The 19,898-nt window shown below is 47.0% G+C and overlaps 2 protein-coding genes across 4 annotated transcripts in view; one reads left to right on the forward strand and one right to left on the reverse strand.

The window, feature by feature from the left end:
* Nucleotides 1-16,468, forward strand: part of LOC129542602 (acyl-CoA dehydrogenase family member 10) — a 50,009-nt gene extending 33,541 nt beyond the window's left edge. For all 3 annotated transcript variants that reach the window (XM_088828182.1, XM_088828183.1, XM_088828184.1), the window contains exons 13-21: nt 5,131-5,519; nt 9,073-9,213; nt 9,697-9,834; nt 9,960-10,050; nt 10,984-11,142; nt 12,161-12,333; nt 13,917-14,060; nt 15,055-15,132; nt 15,727-16,468. In XM_088828182.1, the coding sequence (XP_088684308.1) occupies nt 5,131-5,519; nt 9,073-9,213; nt 9,697-9,834; nt 9,960-10,050; nt 10,984-11,142; nt 12,161-12,333; nt 13,917-14,060; nt 15,055-15,132; nt 15,727-15,867 (1,454 nt within the window). In that variant the 3' untranslated portion in view covers nt 15,868-16,468. The remainder of the gene's footprint in view (nt 1-5,130; nt 5,520-9,072; nt 9,214-9,696; nt 9,835-9,959; nt 10,051-10,983; nt 11,143-12,160; nt 12,334-13,916; nt 14,061-15,054; nt 15,133-15,726) is intronic.
* LOC148774885 (uncharacterized) overlaps nt 1-19,898 on the reverse strand; it is a 68,570-nt gene that overhangs the window by 21,220 nt on the left and 27,452 nt on the right. The window lies entirely within an intron of this gene.

A 19,898-nucleotide genomic window follows, 5' to 3' on the forward strand; every position in this document is an offset into this window, starting at 1 on the left:
GGAAGTTTTTCTTTAGAGAAGCATCCTGGACCCAGTGGTAGAATTAGCATAGCACCAATTTGCCATCCCAGTACATGAATGCATCTGGAAAATAAGTGTTAATGGTGCTAAAATCATCAAGAGAGGCAGCCAGACATTACATACTTCCTGATGCTGCCCTCAAAAGTTGAACCTGGATCTGACCAAGCCTCTAGTGACAGCCACCAACTTACAGGGAACAGAGGGTTCAATGGAACACATTAAATAGCACCACTGAGACAAAACCACTCACAAAGATCCAGATTGTGGGAAACTTCACAGGGAAACAATTCAGTTTCTTCAACAAATAAAAAAGGTGATACGATGTTAAGACTTAAAAGATATATTAGCCAAAATCAGTATTTGGACCTTATTCAGATCCCTGTTTGAAAAAAATATTCTGAAAAAAATTTTTGTGAGACAATCAATGAAAAATGAATTCTGACTGGATAGTTGAGGATATTAAGGCGTCATAGTTAACTGCTGTTTAAGTGTGATAATGATATTGTGTGGATGTTTTTAAGTCTTTGTTTTTAGACATAAATGAAATATAAGTATAAAGATGTGGTGTTTGGGATTTACTGCAGCAAAATCCAGGGCAGTGGGGGTGAAAAGGCAGAGGGATGAAACAGGATTGGCCATGCTTTGATGATGGTTGAAGTTGAGTGGCATAAACCTGTAGGTACATTAAATTCTTCTCTCTAGTTTTGTTTGTCTTTGAAATTTTCCAAAATGAAAACTTAAAAAGGCGAATAGAAAGAAGCCCAGCAGTGGGTTTGCTAGTACTATGGGGACATCTTAGCTTTGTGCTCATCAGTACCCAAGGCTTTCTGGTAGCATTTTGCTCTCAGCCAGGGTGTCAGAATCTTCTGAGACAGGCAGCTGCAGTAGGGGAATTGATCATCCATTCACTCCCAGGAGCCTCTGCTAGGTCAGGCACTATGCCAGGCAGTTGTTGCTGTTGTTCAGTCGCTCAGTTGTGTCTGACTCTTTGTAACCCCATGGACTGCAGCACGCCAGGGCTCCCTGTCCTTCACTGTCTCCCAGAGCTTGCTCATATCCATTCAGTTGGTGATGGCATCCAACCATCTTGTCCTCTGTCGTCCTCTTCTCGTCCTGCCTTCAACCTTTCTCAGCATCAGGGTCTTTTCCAATAAGTCAGCTCTTCACATCAGGTGGCCAAGGTACTGGAGCTTCAGCTTCAGCATCAGTCCTTCCAATGAATAGTCAGGGTTGATTTTCTTTGCTGCTACTGCTGCTAAGTCGCTTCAGTCGTGTCCGACTCTGTGCGACCCCATAGACGGCAGCCCACCAGGCTCCCCCGTCCCTGGGATTCTCCAGGCAAGAACACTGGAGTGGGTTGCCATTTCCTTCTCCAATGTGTGAAAGTGATCAAGCTCATACAAATGACTTTCCAAGAGACACAGCAGTATTGCAAGAGTAATATCCAATTAAGGGGATGAAAATTTTAAAAAATTCTTTGTACCCTCTGTTAGAAAAGAAAATCATTATGAATAACAATGAATGCAAGGCAGGGGGCTGTCTTTCCCTTCAATGGGATATGGACAGTCTGAGTTAGGAGGGGAAAATAAAGTCTGTAAGTCCGTGACCCAGGGAAGGGGCTGCCTGCTTTCCAACTGGCCCCCAGTGCCTGGGTCCATACTCATTACCCAGAAGGTGGTAAGTAAAGACTTGCTGAGGTCCAGTGGGCTGCATCCTCTGCTGTGTAGCAGATGGATCTGGTTTCCAATTTGTAAGGAATAGCCTAGCCTAATATCTTTAAAACCAAAGCTGCATGAAAATGGTTCTTTTGAGAAATAATACTTGACCATGGCAGGAGCCAGAAGTAAAATAGGCCTCTGCAAAGATCCATTTATTGATACAAAGTAAATGATGAAAACAGTCTCTTTAAAACATAGAAATTCTAATAATAATCCAGGAGAACTGGCTATGAAAGTTCAGTTCAGTCTCTCAGTCACGTCAGACTCTTAGGACCCCATGGACTGCAGCATCCTAGGCCTCCAAGCCCACTGTAAAAAGGCAATATTCACAGTATAAGGAGACACATGGATGTATCCCAGATACACTGAGTGAGCGAAAGAAGCCACACTGAAAACAATGTGATGTACGAATTTATATGACATTCTGGAACAGATAAACTACAGGAATATAGATCAGTGTTGTACCCTCGGGGCAAGGGTAAAGGCTTGACTACAAAGGGACGCCATGGATATTTGGGGATGATGGGAATATATATACTATATCCTGATGGTACTGTTGGCTGCCTGACTAAACTTAAAGAATTGTACACTTTATAAAGAGGATGTATGTACACTATATCTTAATTTAAATTTTTTAAAAAATCTTTTTTTAAAAAAGCCTTCATGCATGTATTAAGTAAAAAAAAAATGACTAAAGTGAATTCTGCAATGCTGACAGTGGTGTTGATCTAGACAAAATGGTGCCCAGAAACTAGCCATTAATCCAATCCCCTGTGACACTGTTATCAGTTTCATGGTAGGGCTTCCTGTAGCCCATGGTGACAGCAGAAGTGCTTTGGGGAATTCCTGATTTAGATTCTTTAGGAAAAGAGATAAAGAAAAGAGAGCAGGCTGATTGAGTCCAACTTCTGGCTCCCAGCTCCCTAATGTAAGCTTGGGCCCATTTCCTTCCTAAGACTTGGATCTTTGTTAAGTTCAGTTCAGTCGCTCAGTCGTGTCAGACTCTTTGTGACTCCATGGACTGCAGCGCGCCAGCATCACCAACTCCCGGAGTTTACCCAGACTCATGTCCCTTGAGTCAGTGATGACAACCAACCATCTCATCCTCTGTCGTCCCCTTCTCCTCTGCCCTCAATATGTCCCAGCATCAGGGGTCTTTTCAAATGAGCCAGCTCTTCACATCAGGTGGCCAAAGTATTGGAGTTTCAGCTTCAGCATCAGTCCTTCCAATGAACATGCAGGACTGATCTCCTTTAAGATGGACTGGTTAGATCTCCTTGCCATCCAAGGGACTCTCAAGAGTATTCTCCAGCACCACAGTTCAAAAGCATCAATTCTTTGGTGCTCAGCTTTCTTTATAGTCCAACTCTCATATCCATATATGACTACTGGAAAAACCATAGCCTTGACTAGATGGACCTTTGTTGGCAAAGTAATGTCTCTGCTTTTTAATATGCTATCTAGGTTGGTCATAACTTTCCTTCCAAGGAGCAAGCGTCTTTTAATTTCATGGCTGCAGTCACCATCTGCAGTAATTTTGGAGCCCAAAAACATAAAGTCTGTCACTGTTTCCACTGTTTTCCCATCTATTTGCCATGAAGTGATGGGGCCGGATGCCATGATCTTAGTTTTCTGAATGTTGAGCTTTAAGCCAACATTTTCACTCTCCTCTTTCACTTTCATCAAGAGGCTCTTTAGTTCTTCGCTTTCTGCCATAAGGGTGGTGTCATCTGCATATCTGAGGTTATTGCTATTTCTCCCGGCAATCTTGATTCCAGCTTGTGCTTCATCCAGCCCAGCGTTTCTCGTGATGTACTCTGCATGTAAGTTAAATAAGCAGGGTGACAATATACATCCTTGACACATTCGTTTTCCTATTTGGAACCAGTCTGTTGTTCCATGTCCAGTTCTAACTTGCTTCCTGACCTGCATACAGATTTCTCAAGAGGCAGGTCAGGTGGTCTGGTATTCCCATCTCTTTCAGAATTTTCCACAGTTCATTGTAATCCACACAGTCAAAGGCTTTGGCATGGTCAATAAAGCAGAAGTAGATGTTTTTCTGGAACTCTTTTGCTTTTTTGATGATCCAGCAGATGTTGGCAATTTGAGCTGTGGCTCCTCTGCCTTTTCTAAAACCAGCTTGAACGTCTGGGAGTTCACGGTTCACATATTGCTGAAGCCTGGCTTGGAGAATTTTGAGCATGACTTTGCTAGCATGTGAGATGAGTGTAATTGTGTGGTAGTTTGAGAATTCTTTGGCATTGCCTTTCCTTGGGATTGGAATGAAAACTGATCTTTTCCAGTCCTGTGGCCACTGCTGAGTTTTCTAAATCTGCTGGCATATTGAGTGCAGCACTTTCACAGCATCATCTTTTAGCATTTAAAATAGCTCAACTGGAAATCCATCACCTCCACTAGCTTTGTTCATCATGATGCTTTCTAAGGCCCACTTGACTTCACATTCCAAGATGTCTGGCTCTAGGTGAGTGATCATGCCATCGTGATTATCTTGGTCGTGAAGATCTTTTTTGTACAGTTTTTTTGTGTTTTCTTGCCATGTCTTCTTAATATCTTCTGCTTCTGTTAGGTCCATACCATTTCTGTCCTTTATTGTGCCCATCTTTGCATGAAATGTTCCCTTGGTATCTCTAATTTTCTTGAAGAGATCTCTAGTCTTTCCCATTCTATTGTTTTCCTCTATTTCTTTGCACTGACCACTGAGGAAGGCTTTCTTATGTCTCCTTGCTATTCTTTAGAACTCTTCATTCAAATGGGTAGATCTTCCCTTTTCTCCCTTGCTTTTCACTTCTCTTCTTTTCACAGCTATTTGTAATGCCTCCTCCGACAGCCATTTTGTTTTTTTGCATTTCTTATTCTTGGGGATGGTCTTGATCACTGCCTCCTGTACAGTGTCACGAACCTCCATCCATAGTTCATCAGGCACTCTTGTCTATCAGATCTAGTCCCTTATATATATTTGTTACTTCCACTGTTTAATTGTAAGGGATTTGATTTAGGTCATACCTCAATGGTCTAGTGATTTTCCCTACTTTCTTCAATTTAAGTCTGAATTTGGCAATAAGGAGTTCATGATCTGAGTCACAGTCAGCTCCTGTTCTCGTTTTTGCTGACTGTATAGAGCTTCTCCATCTTTGGCTGCAAAGAATGTAATCAATGTGATTATTGATTTTTGTAAAACGGGGATTAAAACAGTTATATAACTCCAGAAATTCAGTGAGTTGCACAGCAGACACTCAGCACTAAGTCTGGTACATGTCAAGTGCTCAGCAATGGTAGTAGCTGCTGATGGAACAACAATACTGTTGTACGTTAGTACTCTTAAGGGTTGTTTTGGGGGTGGTTCTCACTGGTTTTCTTTGCCTCTGCTTAGGGCAGGCAAGCTCGGCGACTGCGAAACAAACTGGGAAGCTGACAGAATTTATGTCTAACCTGGCGTGGGATTTTGCAATCAAAGAGGGGTTCCAGGTTTTTAAGGAAATGCCAGCCACCAAACCATTAATGAGGTCCCACCACACATTGTCCCTGCTGAGGACCCCAGGCATGAGGAGTTACGTCACCTCCACAGACTCTTCTCCAGCTCATGCCTCAAAGGGAGCTCTGATCTTCTCTCCAGAAGGCCTTCCCCACCGAGTCAGGGAGCTATATCAGCAGCTAAAGGAGTTTATGGAACGACATGTGTACCCTGCTGAGCCAGAGCTACAGCGTCACCAGGCCTCGGCCGAGAGGTGGACCCCCTCCCCGCTGGTCGAAGATCTCAAGGTAAAGCAGCCTTTTGTTAGCACAGCCCAACCTCAGCTCGTCCACTGGCCACATCTGTTCCTTCTCAGGCAGTGAAGAGATGGGAGAGTTGAGTTCAATGGTCTCTGCTTTCAACCACCACTAGAAAGAGCCAGCCCTAGATCACTCAGTTTCACTTCATTGTGAAAGAAGAAAGAAGTTTCACATTCTTTCTGTGTGACCATATCTCGGCCTGATACTCAGCCCAGGCAGAGGAATGCAGAGTCTGTGGCTTCTAACTCTGAGGCAAGTGGACTCATTTTATACATGCCTGAATTATGTAAATTTGAGACTGAGTGATATAAATTACATCAGTGAAATGCCGCTCTCTTTAAAGAATCCATAACATCAAACCTAAAGGGCCACATCAACTGTAAACTATTTTTATGCTTCTGACACACAGTGACATCAATTTAGTGGATAATGGAAATACCTGCTGTACTTTTTCAGGATTGGTCTTGTGTTAGTCCTTAAGTTATCTGAGGTCTTCAGGAGCACATATTCTGCCTGTGATGCAACCAGACCTACTTTAAAATGAATTGGCATTATCTCTACTTTAATAGTAACAAACCTGTTGCAAATTAACCAGAATTCAAACATGGCAAGATTAGAAAGAATTCATGACATAGAAAGAGTTCTATAAAATTCTCTGGCCTCTGAGATAGTGACTGTCAACAATTTGATTTATAGGCTTCCAGTTCCAGTCTTCTAGTACATAGTAATATATATATTCCTCCTATAATATATATAGAAATATATATATATATATATTCCTACATCCTATTGTATTGAAACTGTTTTATTCAATTATTTGAATCTCCCACTGGCTTATGTTATTTAATGATGTATCCCATGTCAGTGCCTGGAGATTGACCCCCAGGGGGACCACATTGGGGGTGCACCGTATTTTGGCTATCCTTCCCCCAGCTGAGACACTGTGGGGATCTCAGTGTAGGTCACTCCAGGTCACCAAAGCAGCAGAATGAGCAGCTAGCTGCTAATATGGACAGGGAGGCTGAAGAGCCAGCTGAGAGAGACAGTAGAAGCCAAGCGAATGCTGGCTGCCAGGAGTGTGGCCACAGCTGTCACTAGAGCAATGGCTAGGAGGTCTCCACTAGATCCTTCCCCAGGACACTAAGATTGAGGTGGGAATTTTCAGCCAGTCCTGTGTATGTCCCATGTTCACATGTTGATGCCACTGAAATTTTTACAGTGAGAGAGCACCCCAGAATAAGAGGAGGTTTGGATCCTGTGCAAGCAAGGTGCATCAAATGCTGTTGAATGCTCTGTGTTCACTTACTATTTCTACAGTGTCCTTTTTTTTTTAACTTGTGGCTGGCTGGGTCTTCATTGTGGTGCATGGGCTTTCCCTAGTTGTGGTGTGCATTGACATTTTCCCTCTTGTTGCATCTCTTACACAGGCTCAGTAGTTGTGGCCCATGGTCTCTAGAGTGCACAGACCCTGAAGTGCTCCGGCTTCTCTAGTTGCAGCCTTCCGGCTTTGTTGCCCCACAGCACACGAGATCTTAGTTCCCCTACCAGGGATCAAACCTGGCACCCTCCCCCCGCCCAGTGAAAGCACTATGTCCTAACCACTGGATTGCCGGGGAATTCCTGAATGAGACCATTTTAAGTCTTTTTCATCAGTAAGGTGCATACCATTCTATACTCCCGTTACTTTATGAAGTGTCCTATACCCCACCTGCTGACCTGCACACTTAATCCTCACTCGTTAAAGGTACCTGTCCAGTGCACAGAAGTGCTGGAAAAGCAGACATTATTGCCATGAACACCTCGTTTTAAGTGAATGTATAGAAAAAACCTAGAGAATGTTCTACTTGTGGTCATACCTGAATGGGAATCATAAGGACAACTAAGATTATTGGGGAGAGTGGTGAAGGAATGGCTCACAGCTTTTATCCAAAGTGTCATTACTACTCAAAAGTGAGGAGTATTTGGCATTTATACTGCATCTCACAAATCCTATGAGGTAAGCGTTATAAACCTCAATTTAAAGATAAGAAATCAAATTTGTCCAGGGACACAACTAGAAATAATATCACCTGGACTCAATCCAGATCTTCTGGGCTCAAATCTATGTGTTTTCCCCTCCCACAAGGAGATATTCTATTCATTTCCTTGTTCTTCCTCTTCTCAGAACTCCCTTGCTTCTTTTCCTAATTCTCCTTTCCTTTCCTGCTTCATTTGTTCCAGTTAATCTGTCCTTCCTCTCCTTGGTCACTGCAGTCTCAGCTGATTAGCTTAACACAGCCATGAGACGAGTGTATGTGCTGATTCTAGAAGTACATGTTCTAGAGCGCAGCCCCCATGTAATGGAAGAGCCACCCAGGTGGTACCCTCCCACTGGGAAGACTTTCCTTCATCACTAATATTTATTGCAGCCCCAACTTCTGAGTCCGACACTCTATGTTCTCTGTGTTACCTAATCAGTCTTTCCAACAATCTAGTGAGATGCGTGTTTTGGACATAGGTTGGCTACCTAGTGTCTCTTCTCCTTTCTTTGGGTAGTAGCACCCCAGTCATTTGGGTGCCTCCCTCCCTGCCTTTGAACAGTCTGGCAGAGCTGTAGTCAAGGTGCCAGCTCAACCCACCCCACAACACCCGGGCAGGAACTGGGCATGTGGAGCCAAGCTAGGGCAGCCAGGTGGTCGCGACCTAAAACCAGAAGAGTGAGGTGTTTTCAATAGAGGAAACAGCTGGCACTCACTCACTGAACAGCAGGACTGCCGAGTGTTTGTCCTGCTGCCATTCTCTAAGCTGCCTGGACTCCCATCCCTTTCTGAGCCTCCTTCTCTAATCTGAACTCCTGGTAATCTTCCCATTCAGATCCTTTTTCCAGTCAATCACCTCCATTCCTAGTCTCACTCAGGAGCTGTGGCTGGTAGGGTGGTTGGTGACGTCCCCTGTCAGGGGTGAGGAAACTGCCACGGGGAGCCCACTGTCTTGCCTAAGGTCTCCCAACAGGTGTGGTGGGGCAGGGTCTGAATCAGGCAGTCTGACTCACGGCCTGGGTTCCTGATCCCCAGGCTGGACTCCCTGGTTTCCCTGTCGGGAGCTATGTTCAGAAACCTAGGGGTACTTCCCCAGGAACAAAGTTGTGCCTCATGAAGGAAGCTGGACAGGGGATCTCCTTAGGTACCTCATCACCAATCATCATCATATTATCCTCGCAGCTGAGACTGCCGCCAGATCTCCTGGGCTGGTTCCCTGCAGACTCGCTGAAGGACCTTCACTCTTGTGTTCGTGATGTGAGGTCTCGCTGTGTTGTGATGACAGTGGTGATGCTTGCACTGATGGAAGTGGGCCGGTGGGGCATCTGGGATGCAGACACGGGGAAGTGAACTGACTGCACTGTCCCTGTTAGGAATGGGCTGTCCCTGGACCCCTCCCATTCTCCTCCCACAGATCTGCAGGGTTGTATCAAGCCTGATGATTTGGACTTATCATTTTTCATGGGCCAAAATAAAATGAAAGCCACCCTGTGTGAATCCCTGATTTCTTTTTGCCATGACAGGAGAAAGCCAAGGCTGAAGGACTTTGGAACCTTTTTCTACCCCTGGAGACTGATCCCGAGAAGAAATACGGAGCAGGGCTGACCAACGTGGAGTACGCACATTTGTGTGAGGTCATGGGCACGTCTCTGTATGCTCCCGAGGTATCTTCTTTACCGTCTTCCTCAGCATGGGAGGAAATCCTTGTCCTCCAGAGTTCAGCCATCCTCCTGGGCTGGCAGGGTTCCCTGGAGCAGCACTGGACTCAGGATCTCTGACGCAAACTCAGACTTCTTATGAGGAAAGACACTGCAGGCAGGTGGCTGGAGTCAGAGCAGGAAAGTTAGGAAGTTCCTAACTTCTCAGGAAGTTAGGGCCTGGCTGAGCACAGCCTACCTGGCTTCTGTAGAGCCTCAATCCAACAGCTCCAATCTACTTTCTCTCCCCAAGCAGCTCTGAGGTTGAGCTTCAGGGGCCTCTGAGCTACTGTATTCAGAATGTTGTGGGTCTTTGCATTTCCTTGGGGAGAGGAAGGACTTTGCAGACGGTGTCAGAGGACCTATGACATGAAAGAGTCCATGCTTCTGAGATGTTTGAATTTTAAATATGGAAATGGGAGTCACTCTTATGCTTTTTCTCCTTTCCAGATCTTTAACTGTTCCGCTCCAGACACAGGGAACATGGAGCTTCTGGTTCGATATGGCACCGAGGAGCAGAAGGCCCGCTGGTTGATTCCATTGCTGGAGGGAAAGGCTCGCTCCTGTTTTGCTATGACTGAGCCCCAGGTACCCACCTTGGGTCACCCACAGGCGCTCCTCATCAGGCCAGACCCTCACCCAGCCCCATCAGGCTCTACCCTCAGGGACCTCGGGACCCTTGCCATCTCTAATCAGAATGTGCTCTCACTCAGGTCGCCTCCTCAGATGCCACCAACATTGAGTCTTCCATCCGAGAGGAAGATGGCTTTTATGTCATCAATGGTCACAAGTGGTGGATCACAGGTATTTGGCCTGAAATTCATTTTTCAATCACATTTATGTGGGTCTGCCCTGATAAGCATGTCTTCTCTGCCCTGCTATTGTCTGAGAAACTGTGGGAGGGACTAGCTTCATTTCCAGTTAACACAAAGGACATTCTGTCTCTGTTCCCAGAAAAGGCAGCAAACCCTGGGAGAACCAGAGGTTCTACATGGGTCCCAGGTGACCCCACATGTGACAGTTCCAGGAATCTCTCCTCCACTCCCCACTGTCTTCATTCTGCCTTGGGCGTCTCCCTTTAGACAGGCCGGCGGTCACTTCCTCAGTGGTTTCCCCTCTTGTGAGGTCAGCTGTGCTATAGCAGAAGGGCTGGTGATAATCCTATCGTTCACTAGGCTTTAACTCTCCAGGGCTCTCAGTACATGGCTGTGGGGACCTCCCCTCACCGAGTCTCCACCCTTCTGCAGAAGGTCTGTGGTATTATCCCCACTTCACAGAGAAGGAAACTAGGATAGAGAAGTGACTTGGGTCACTTCCCAAGGTACTAGCCCCCCAACTGGCAAGTAGGGAACCACCCAGAGTTCAAGGCTGGCCTGACTCTGAAGCCTGTGCCCAAAACCAGCATGTTTCCACCTCCTGTGGGAACAAAGCAGAACAGGCCACCACTGATAAAGTAGCAGTTTTCAGACTCTTGTCTCCAAATTATATTTTCAACCCAATATGGTGCTTTACAAATCAACTGTTCTTAGGATGTTGGATTCGTTCCTCACTGGGACAGAAACCAGTTGCTCTTATTGCTGGTCAAAGGGCTGCATATCCTCATCTGATCACGTGACATCTTAAAGGGCCCCATCTGCTTGCTGACTTCAGCTTCTCTGGGCCAGGACTGAGTGTTTAAGGAGAGCCGATGGCCCTGGTGTCAGATGATGGGGGTCTGTCCCTCTCCTTTCCTGGCAGGCATCCTGGATCCTCGCTGCCAGCTCTGCGTGTTTATGGGAAAAACAGACCCACATGCCCCACGCCACCAGCAGCAGTCCATACTCTTGGTTCCCATGGATACCCCAGGGATAAAAATCATCCGGCCTCTGACGGTGTATGGACTAGAGGACGCACCAGGTTGGCCCCTTGGGAACAGCTCACTTCTCTGTGTGGGTCTGGGTCTGGGGAAAAGGCTTTGGGCAACCCTTGCTCCAGTGCAAAAGTAACACCTGTATGAGTCTGAGGACATTTGGAAGGCCACATGCTCCTGCATTTCAGTTCCATCCATGAATATCAACCATGTAGGCAAGTTTCAGACAGGCATTCATCTGTTGTTGTTTGTTTTTTTTTTTTCTCTTCTAATCATAGAAGACAAGCAGGAGTCTAGGAGGTAAGGAGGCCACCAAGGATGGAGGCAGGAAGTGGCCTCCAGACCTTCTCTTCTAGACGTCAGTGTGGAGAGCCGATTTCCCGGCTTGGAGGCCCTCTCACAGGGGCTGTTTCTCTCTGCTGATGATATCCACATTTTAACTTCAGAGTTCCCATAGGGTCACTACACTGTGAGAGTCACAATACTGCTAGGGAGTTCGAGTTTAAGTTAGAGTTACTTTTTTTTTTTTTAAGATTTCTTTATTTTTTGTTCTACCTGGTCTTCATAGTTGCCTTCAGGCTTTCTTTAGTTGCGGTGAGCAGAGGCTGCTCCTCATCGTGGTGTGTGGGCTTCTCATTTCAGTGGCTTCTCTTACTGTAGAGTATAGGCTCCAGGTGCACAGGCTTCAGTAGTTGCGATTTGGGTTCTAGAGTGCAGACTCAGTGGTTGTGGTGCATGGACATAGTTGCCTTGAGGCACTTGGGATCTTCCCAGATCAGGGGTTGAACCCATGTCCCCTGTTTTGGCAGGTGGATTCTTAACCACTAGACCACCAGGAAATCCCTAGAGTCATGTTTTAGAAAAGGAATGCCAAACTATTCGTTATCGTGTAAATTAGTGACTTATTTTCTATTTTTAATAGGCTCCATTTTATTCTCCCTCACTGTTCAACCACGTTCCTGTTAGAATGCTACAAAAGGGCAGGAATATTGCCAGCAGATGAGAAAAACACATCCAAGGAAAATGGGTAGGCAGATCACTCGGAGTACCCTTTGTGTCTTTCAGGTGGCCACGGTGAAGTCCTCTTCGAGCAGGTGCGCGTGCCCAAAGAGAACATCATCCTGGGCCCCGGCCGGGGCTTTGAGATCGCCCAGGGCCGACTGGGTCCCGGCAGGATCCATCACTGCATGAGGCTGATTGGCTGCTCGGAGAGGGCGCTAGCACTCATGAAGGCCCGAGTAAGTACTTCCCTTTGCGCCTGTCTCTGGACCAGAATAACCCATCTGTCTTCCTCTCAGACTTCTAACCCTAACTGTTTTCTGAGAGCAGACTTAGCAGGTGAAGCAAGGTGATATTCTTTATAAGAAGCTGTGTTCTTGCATTTGCTCTGCCTCTTTTACTTTGCTAAAGTTTCAAATTCAGAGCAGAATGGGCCTCGCTCTGTCAAGGTGATCAGAAGGCAAGGCCAGGCTCTGTGGCAGCAGAGGGCAAGGTTCCAAGTCCACAGGGTCATAGTCTACTGATGACCATTTCTTCTATCAGCTCATCTGTAAAAATCAGGTAATAGAGAGAACTCGGGGTTCCAGCATCCAGCCCTGCACCATCCTTCTCCCCCAGCACATTTAAAACTTTATTCTTCTGTGACCCCTCAAAGGCTGCAAGTCCACACAAATGAAACCTCTTGCTGGCAATGGTAATTCAAATCAGTGATACTAGTTTTGCAAAGAAAACTGAAGGAAACTTTGAGCCCCCAAAATATCTCACAAGATACTGTCCAAAGAACAGAGATGGTCAGGTGTGCATAGATCACTGAGAAAATCTGAGATTCACACCCTTTTACTGTCCAATTTCTTTGTTTTGTGTTTTTTTTTTTTTTTTTAGTTTATTTTGTTAAAGAAAATGCTCTCTTTAAGAGCTCAGGTATAATATCTAGTCTCATCCTGCAGAGCAGCTTGAGTGTACATGCCAGAAATCTTAGAAGGTGCCAGGTATTGATGTAGCCATCCCACTCATAGGACCTGATCATAAGGAGTAATTAGATTTGATACTAGGAGGTTCACCACAGCCATGATTATAATACTTTGAAACAACCTGTGAGGCTAACAAGTAGAGCTTGGTCAGATAACCCTGGTTATGGGCATGCAGTGAAATTCCAAAGCAATGCTGTAGAAATCTGTTTCTTAATATATGTAAAGAGATAACCCTTAATGAAAAAAAAGCAGGCTTCAAAAGCATTATAAAGGATATGATTCCATTTTTTTGTAAAAAAAATGCATATGTATGTTTATACATACAGAGAAGTATCCAGAATTTAAAGTGTGACTAGATGATGGAATACCATATGTTTGTGTTGTGGTTTTTCTTTTTTTTGGTCTGAAAATGTATACTTTTCTGCCATTAGTAATATAATTGGTGTTGTTATCTGTATTTAGTTAAAAAAGGGGGCAGAGAAAAGATCCCTTATGTTCTTCTGATTGAATCCCCATTGCAATAACAGTTGCCCACAAGAGGGCTCTAGCACCCAGACTTTGCTCCTGAGAGTTCCTCAGGACGTGAAGCAGGCCCTGATGTCAGCAGACACCCTCCTGGCCTGTGTGAGGTGCCCACAGTCACTGCCTGGTTCCCAGAGTAGCCCTGGGCCACAAGTGGCTCAGATCAAGCTCTGTCCTGCCTGGAGGCCAGGCCTGCCCAGATGGAGCAGAATGGCTGGAGTAAAGGGATTCCTGGAGATGATTTGTGCAACCACCACACTGTCTAGCTTCCCCCACCCCCCTGCCCTCTCCTGTGCTTCCACCCTCTCCTCTGTCTCCTGTGTCCACAGGCGAAGTCCCGCGTGGCCTTCGGGAAGCCCCTGATAGAGCAGGGCACGGTCCTGGCAGATATTGCCCTGTCCCGCGTGGAGATCGAGCAGGCCCGGCTGCTGGTGCTGAAAGCTGCCCACGTCATGGATGTGGCGGGAAATAAGGTAGGAGGCCGAGGGACCTCAGAGAGGACAGGTCCGGAGGACACGGTGAGGGATGCCAGCCCGGAAATCTATTAATAGATGCTGACTCTTCCCTCCCCACTCAGCAAACCACAGAGAAAGCGCTTGGCTCCTTGACATAAATAACTTTGCTTCAATTCTCCTTAGAACTACCTGGGCCGCTTTTCAAAAACGGAAAAGGTACAATAAAGAGGACTGACCTTTCTGTTTTACTGACCCAGTGACCATCTGTCAGCAGGCCTGACAGGGCCATATGGCCTCGGCCTGAGCTACAGACTTGCCTGGTCTTCCAGGCATCAGGCAAACTGAGAATAACCCAGGGAGTTAACCAGAGGAGAAGCTTTATTTTCAACGTGACATTATTCCTTAAATGGCTCTTTCTGAGTGCCTCCTAACACCAGGCATGATGCCATGCCAATCCCTGCCTTCTCCATCCCTCTACCATGTCTCCAACCCTTAGTTGAGAGGCCTCGGTAGCAGAGGGTGACCCAGGCTCAAGTTCCTGGTTTCTTGGTCATCTAGTGCCAGGTTATGAGGGCTTTCAGGGGCTTTGATTGAAATCCCAAAGTCAGGGAAGATGCTTGTATCTCAATTCCTCAGAGTCCTGGCTGGCCTCCTGCCACCTTTTCTTTGGAAACAGAGCTGGTCGTGACCCCAAGTGAGGCTCAGGCCAGTCCCCACTCTGCATTGTGTGTGCGGTGATGCTGCCTGTCACCTGGGAAGAAGCCCCTTGTCTTTCCTTGACAAGGCAGCTTCCCACACCACACAGCATCCTGAGTCACTTTCCTTGTCATCCCCCTTGCCCCTCCACCCCCATTGATGCTGGACAGGTTCCATGCACCAGGCAAGGCTTATGGTCCAGCAGGACCTCAGCTCTCTGTTCTGTTGTTTCTACTTCTCCCTGTGAAACTGATCGATCCTCCATGCGTTCCGCCCTGGGGTCTGCCCTCCTCACCACAGCTCCTCTTCCTTGCAGGCTGCAGCTCTGGATATTGCCATGATTAAAATGGTGGCCCCATCCATGGCTTCCCGAGTGATTGATCGTGCTATTCAGGTGAGCACAGATGATGGATCGCTGGTTCTTCTGAATCATTTACAAGATTCAGAATTCCTCTCCTTCAGCTGCCCAACCTCCTGTAAACTAAGCCGCCCTTTGTTGCACACCCCCCCCCATACATGACTATCCTTTTCCTCCTCAGAACAACCCTATGAGGGGTCCTGTTCCTGCTTCCATTTTGAATACATGGAAACAGAAGCACAGGAAAGTGATTTGTCCAAGGTCACTCAGCTTGCAAGAAGCTGAGCTCAGATTTTGGGGAACCTAGGTCCTTCTTACACCAGGCCCAGCCTCCTAACCACATAGAGATGCCTCCTTCCCAAATCTCAATCCATGGCCCCTAGAGAGGGATGTCCCGACAGCAGAAGTCACCTAGCAGAGCAGACCTGGGGAGCCTGGTGTCCCTGGACGGCTAGTTAGGCCCCATCTGAAGTCTTCAGAACACTGTTGTCACACAGGAATCAGGGGACATCCCTGAAAGGTGGCTGTTCTGAGCTGTCCTGACATCTTAGGAGCAGGCATTTGTTCGTGGGTCTCTCAGGGCTGAGGGCTCACCCAGGGCTTCCTCCTCTCCTGCCCTGTGTCTGCCAGGCCTTTGGAGCAGCAGGGCTGAGCAGCAACTACCCACTGGCTCAGTTCTTCACTGGGGCCCGAGCCCTGCGCTTTGCTGATGGCCCTGATGAGGTACACCGAGCAGCAGTGGCCAAGATGGAGCTGAAGCACCGCAGTTAGACCTGCAGGAGCCAGATCGTCCCCGCCGGGCCTGTGGTGCCCAAATCTTTAAATGATTGCTTTGAAAGACCTGGTATGTGTGCTCTGTGCACCCTGCCTGGCAGCTCTGTCCTGGGACCCTTGTGAACTCAGCCTTGGTGGGTCCCCACAGAACACACTTCTATAAGAAGCCTGGAGTTGCCTGTTTCAGGCAAGGGGGAAGGGGAGTAACCAAGAGCTGAGTGGGTTTTGGCACAAAGCCTGAAGAACTGGTCTTTAGACCAGGAGCTGGATGGGCAGCCAGGCCCCTTCTGTCTGGCTGTGGTGTGCAAAGTCTGTGGGCATCTGCATGAATATTAGGAGACCTGCTGGGGTGCTGGGCCTGTGGTTGTTCCCAATACAGGGCCTGCTGCTCTGTCCCTCCCCACCCCTTCTCCCAGCTGATGGCTGCAGCCTACATACCTGGGGTGGGAGAACTCCTGGGAAAAAGGAATGAAACCCAAATCATGAAGCCACTGCCATCTGATTTTCTTTTTTGAATATCCAAAACACAGAACACTGAAATGTTAATTTAGAAAGAAACTTTGGAAACATGAAAGAATAAAAATGTATATTTCAGAGACATCATGAATGCTCTATATTGTATAAAAAGAATGGAGAATGAAGGCTATCACTTCAACCCCTGTTTCAATAATGTCAGTTGCCTCTGCATATTTGAGTTTACACAAGATCCTGCCCAGTGCATCAGCCTACCTGTACGCGTGGAGGGCAAAGACGCAAAGATGCAGTGACCCATAGTAGGTCCCAAATCAGCCACCTCACTGCTACTCATCTAAAGGTCAGCAAACAACCATGGCCTTCTGGTGTGTGAGGGCCATCCTTTATCTTCTCTGTAGTCAGAATATTTGTGGGGAGAGGAGGTGGTGGGCAGGATGCCATTAGAATCCAGAGAGCAGTACTTTTTCCACAGAGAGAGGTAGAAATACTTGCTCACTTGAGGTCTGAGTTCAAGGAATGGGTGCCCATGAGTCCAGGCAGTGAGTGGAGATAAGCCATTGGCTGTTAGGGCCTGGTCTGCTAATCTCATGATCTGGGATGATGTGGCCAACAGCTGCCCGTTTCAGGTCAGACCACATGGGCAGGGATCACCCTTCACTATCTGCTGCTTGCAGACCTGTCCTCCTCAAGGAACTGCTTTACCAGAGAGAACACCCACCTGCTGCAGTTACAACCGCATCCCTTCAGGGTACTGGGAGTCATGGGGGGCTTGTGAAAATGCTCCTCAAATGTCCTTGCTTCAGTGGTCTGGGGAGGCAGGCCCTCCTCTACTGCTTGTTGCTCACAAAGACAGTTAAATTCAACTCCTCCCCCGCAATGAATTGCTATCACAACAGAAGCCACACTGGCAAACAACCTTTTGAAAACTGTGGCAGGGTTCTAGCAGCCTGAATCCTTGCTTTGAGTCTTAGTAAGGAGGGGTTTGAAAAAGGAAGTGCTCTGGCACATGTATCACGTGACTCTCAGATTTCTCTCATGGCCTCTGAAGTTAACCTTGCTTGTTAACTAGTGCAGCTGCAGGGATGAAAATAGAAGCTGTGGGGTGACCCTGTGTCTGTGGGACAGTGAGTGTGCTTAAAGGATGTGACTCACAGAGATGCGGACTCCAGCAGCCTCTCATCCAGAATCTCCCATCCTGTGAAATAATTCCACTCACCACTGTCAACTGTACCCTTTCTCTTGGTTGGGCACTAGTCTAGGCCTTGGGGAATGTGCAGGAAAACAAACTGGTCCAGTTGCTGATACCAGGGGGCCCTTGGCCCCTTGACTCCCTGGTACCCAGAAGGCATGTGATTGTAACTGCACCAGGTGGGTGTTCTCTCCAGTAGGGAATGGTGGTGAGTATCTGAGATTGTGGTGGGTGATGTGGATGCTCTAATAGGCACTGCTTGGGGGTGGGAGTTGGGGGCTCAGGAAGGGAAAACTCATTCCAGAAGAGGCATTTGAGCAAGACCTGCATGATAAGAATGGGTAAGGGTGCTTCAGAAGAAGGAACAGCAGATGCAGAGGTCCTGCAGGGCAGCCCAGTGTGTCTGGGTGTAGAATACCAGAAGGTAGAAGGTGCTGGGCCATGTGAGACCTGGGGCCTTTGGTGAGGAGTTTGGTGTTGATTCTAAATGTGACAAAACAGTAAGTTTAGGTCTTAGCGTGACACTTTGAGTTTTTAAAAGCTGCCGCTGCTCTTCAAAGTTCACCAGGATAAAAAAGAAATAAAGGAGGATTAGAGCTGGTTCAAAATTCCCTAATGCTGTAGAGGGCTGCAAAAAAAAAAAAAAAAAAACACCCACAAAGTTAAAATTAAAAAAAAAGGAAAGGTGGGGATGAGGGGCAGGGGTCTTAATGAGTTATGAGCAAAAAATTTGAAGAATAAAGGAAATTTAACCTGGTCTTTATCTCTCTTTTTTTCCCTTCCTTCAGCAAACACTGGCATTTCTGGTTGGCCAAATGTGCTAACTAATGTGACAGCATTGTGCTTCTCTGGAGTAGGAGTCCGTGCGTGCTTGTAGATGCGTGCTTGGGCATGAACAAGCTTGGCGGGTGATGAGGGTGCCTGACCAGCTTTATTTGTGGCACACTTAATCTCTTGCCACCATCTCTATGTGGCTGGGTCTGCCTTCTTATTAGCCTGTCTTGGGTATGGGAACAAAATGTCATCATAACATACTAATCATTTTTTCTCACATTGACTTTCTGTCTCAAAGCAATTGAACACACAATTCCTCTGCTCATCTCTTGGCATCAGGGGCTAGATTCCCATTGGACTGAGCCCTTCCCAGTGGTCCCATGACAGTTGCAGGGCTCAGTGTTCCATCTAGAATGGCAGCTGTGATGGGGCATCTAGCCATCTCTTCCCATTCTCCCCCACCTCATGCTCCCTGCGGTTACGTGTGGTCCTGGCATCCACAGCTGCCTGTGTTCCTCCCAGCCTTGATTTCATATACTATCAGATAATTCCAGAATAATCCTAGAAACGCTGTAAGAAAGAGACTGGATTCCAGAGAACTCCTCTGGTTGGGGCCCCTTTAGGAGAATGTCACTGGAAGTGATATTGAAAGAATAGGTTCCTGCATTCTCTGCCATCATTCCCATTCCAAAGTCCCCAGTGTTTGTCTAAGAGGGGACTCCTGCATTACCCAGAGCTTCTGAGTTCCCCAGGGATGCCTTGGGGAGGCCAGGGCTGTGCTGCCGCTGACCCCTCTGTAGTCACAGGGAAACTGGGGGGCAAGCCCAGAGCTGAAGTTTTGGTTGAGCATCTCTGGGATCTCTGGATCAGTATTATTCTGTCCTCCATGGTGCCACGAGGCTACAGCCCTCTCCCCACCATTGAACTTGCCAACACATGTAAGCATCACAGCAGAAAGACGGGAGAGTCCCAGGCTCCAGCAGCCTGGGGTCCAAACCTGTGACCATCTATTGGACAAATACTCTGGGAGCAGAGTTCTTTTAATCAAAATGGCTGAATAGAGAAATGATTTCAGGGAATTTTTATCAGTATTAGATAGATAACCTAGTGGTAAAGAGCTGTCACAGAAAAACACAGACACTCAAGTGTTAAGGACAAATATTAATCAGTTATACTCTACTGCAATAAGAATGAGGGCCCAGCATGAACTGACCTCAGCTTCCATTTGTACAGGGGGCATCTTAGGGGAGAATGAAAGCAGGGAGGGTCAATGGCGGGGTTTACACAGAAAAATTCCTGCTAAATCAACAGGAAGTGGGAAGGTGGAGGGCCCCAGTCCACATTAAATATTTCTGGGTCGGCTAACTGGCGCTTAAAGAAGCTAGGCTCCTAGCCTCCCACAGAGACAGGAAGGCAGGGTCCTATCTTGAAGCACTGACTGGAATAAACTGGCAGTAACTTTTGGCAGCCTTGAGTTTCCTCAGGCAGGCACATTCTCCAGGCTCCAGCCATCCTAGGGATGTTGCCTTGAGCTGCTAGAAACTGTATTAGTGTCTGTTCAGGTCTTCGGATGTGGTAGGGGTGCACATCA

The sequence above is a fragment of the Moschus berezovskii genome, chromosome 19 (genome assembly GCF_049115385.1).
Source record: "Moschus berezovskii isolate FMDL1 chromosome 19, NW_MosBer_1.0, whole genome shotgun sequence".
Classification (NCBI taxonomy): Eukaryota; Metazoa; Chordata; class Mammalia; order Artiodactyla; family Moschidae; genus Moschus; species Moschus berezovskii.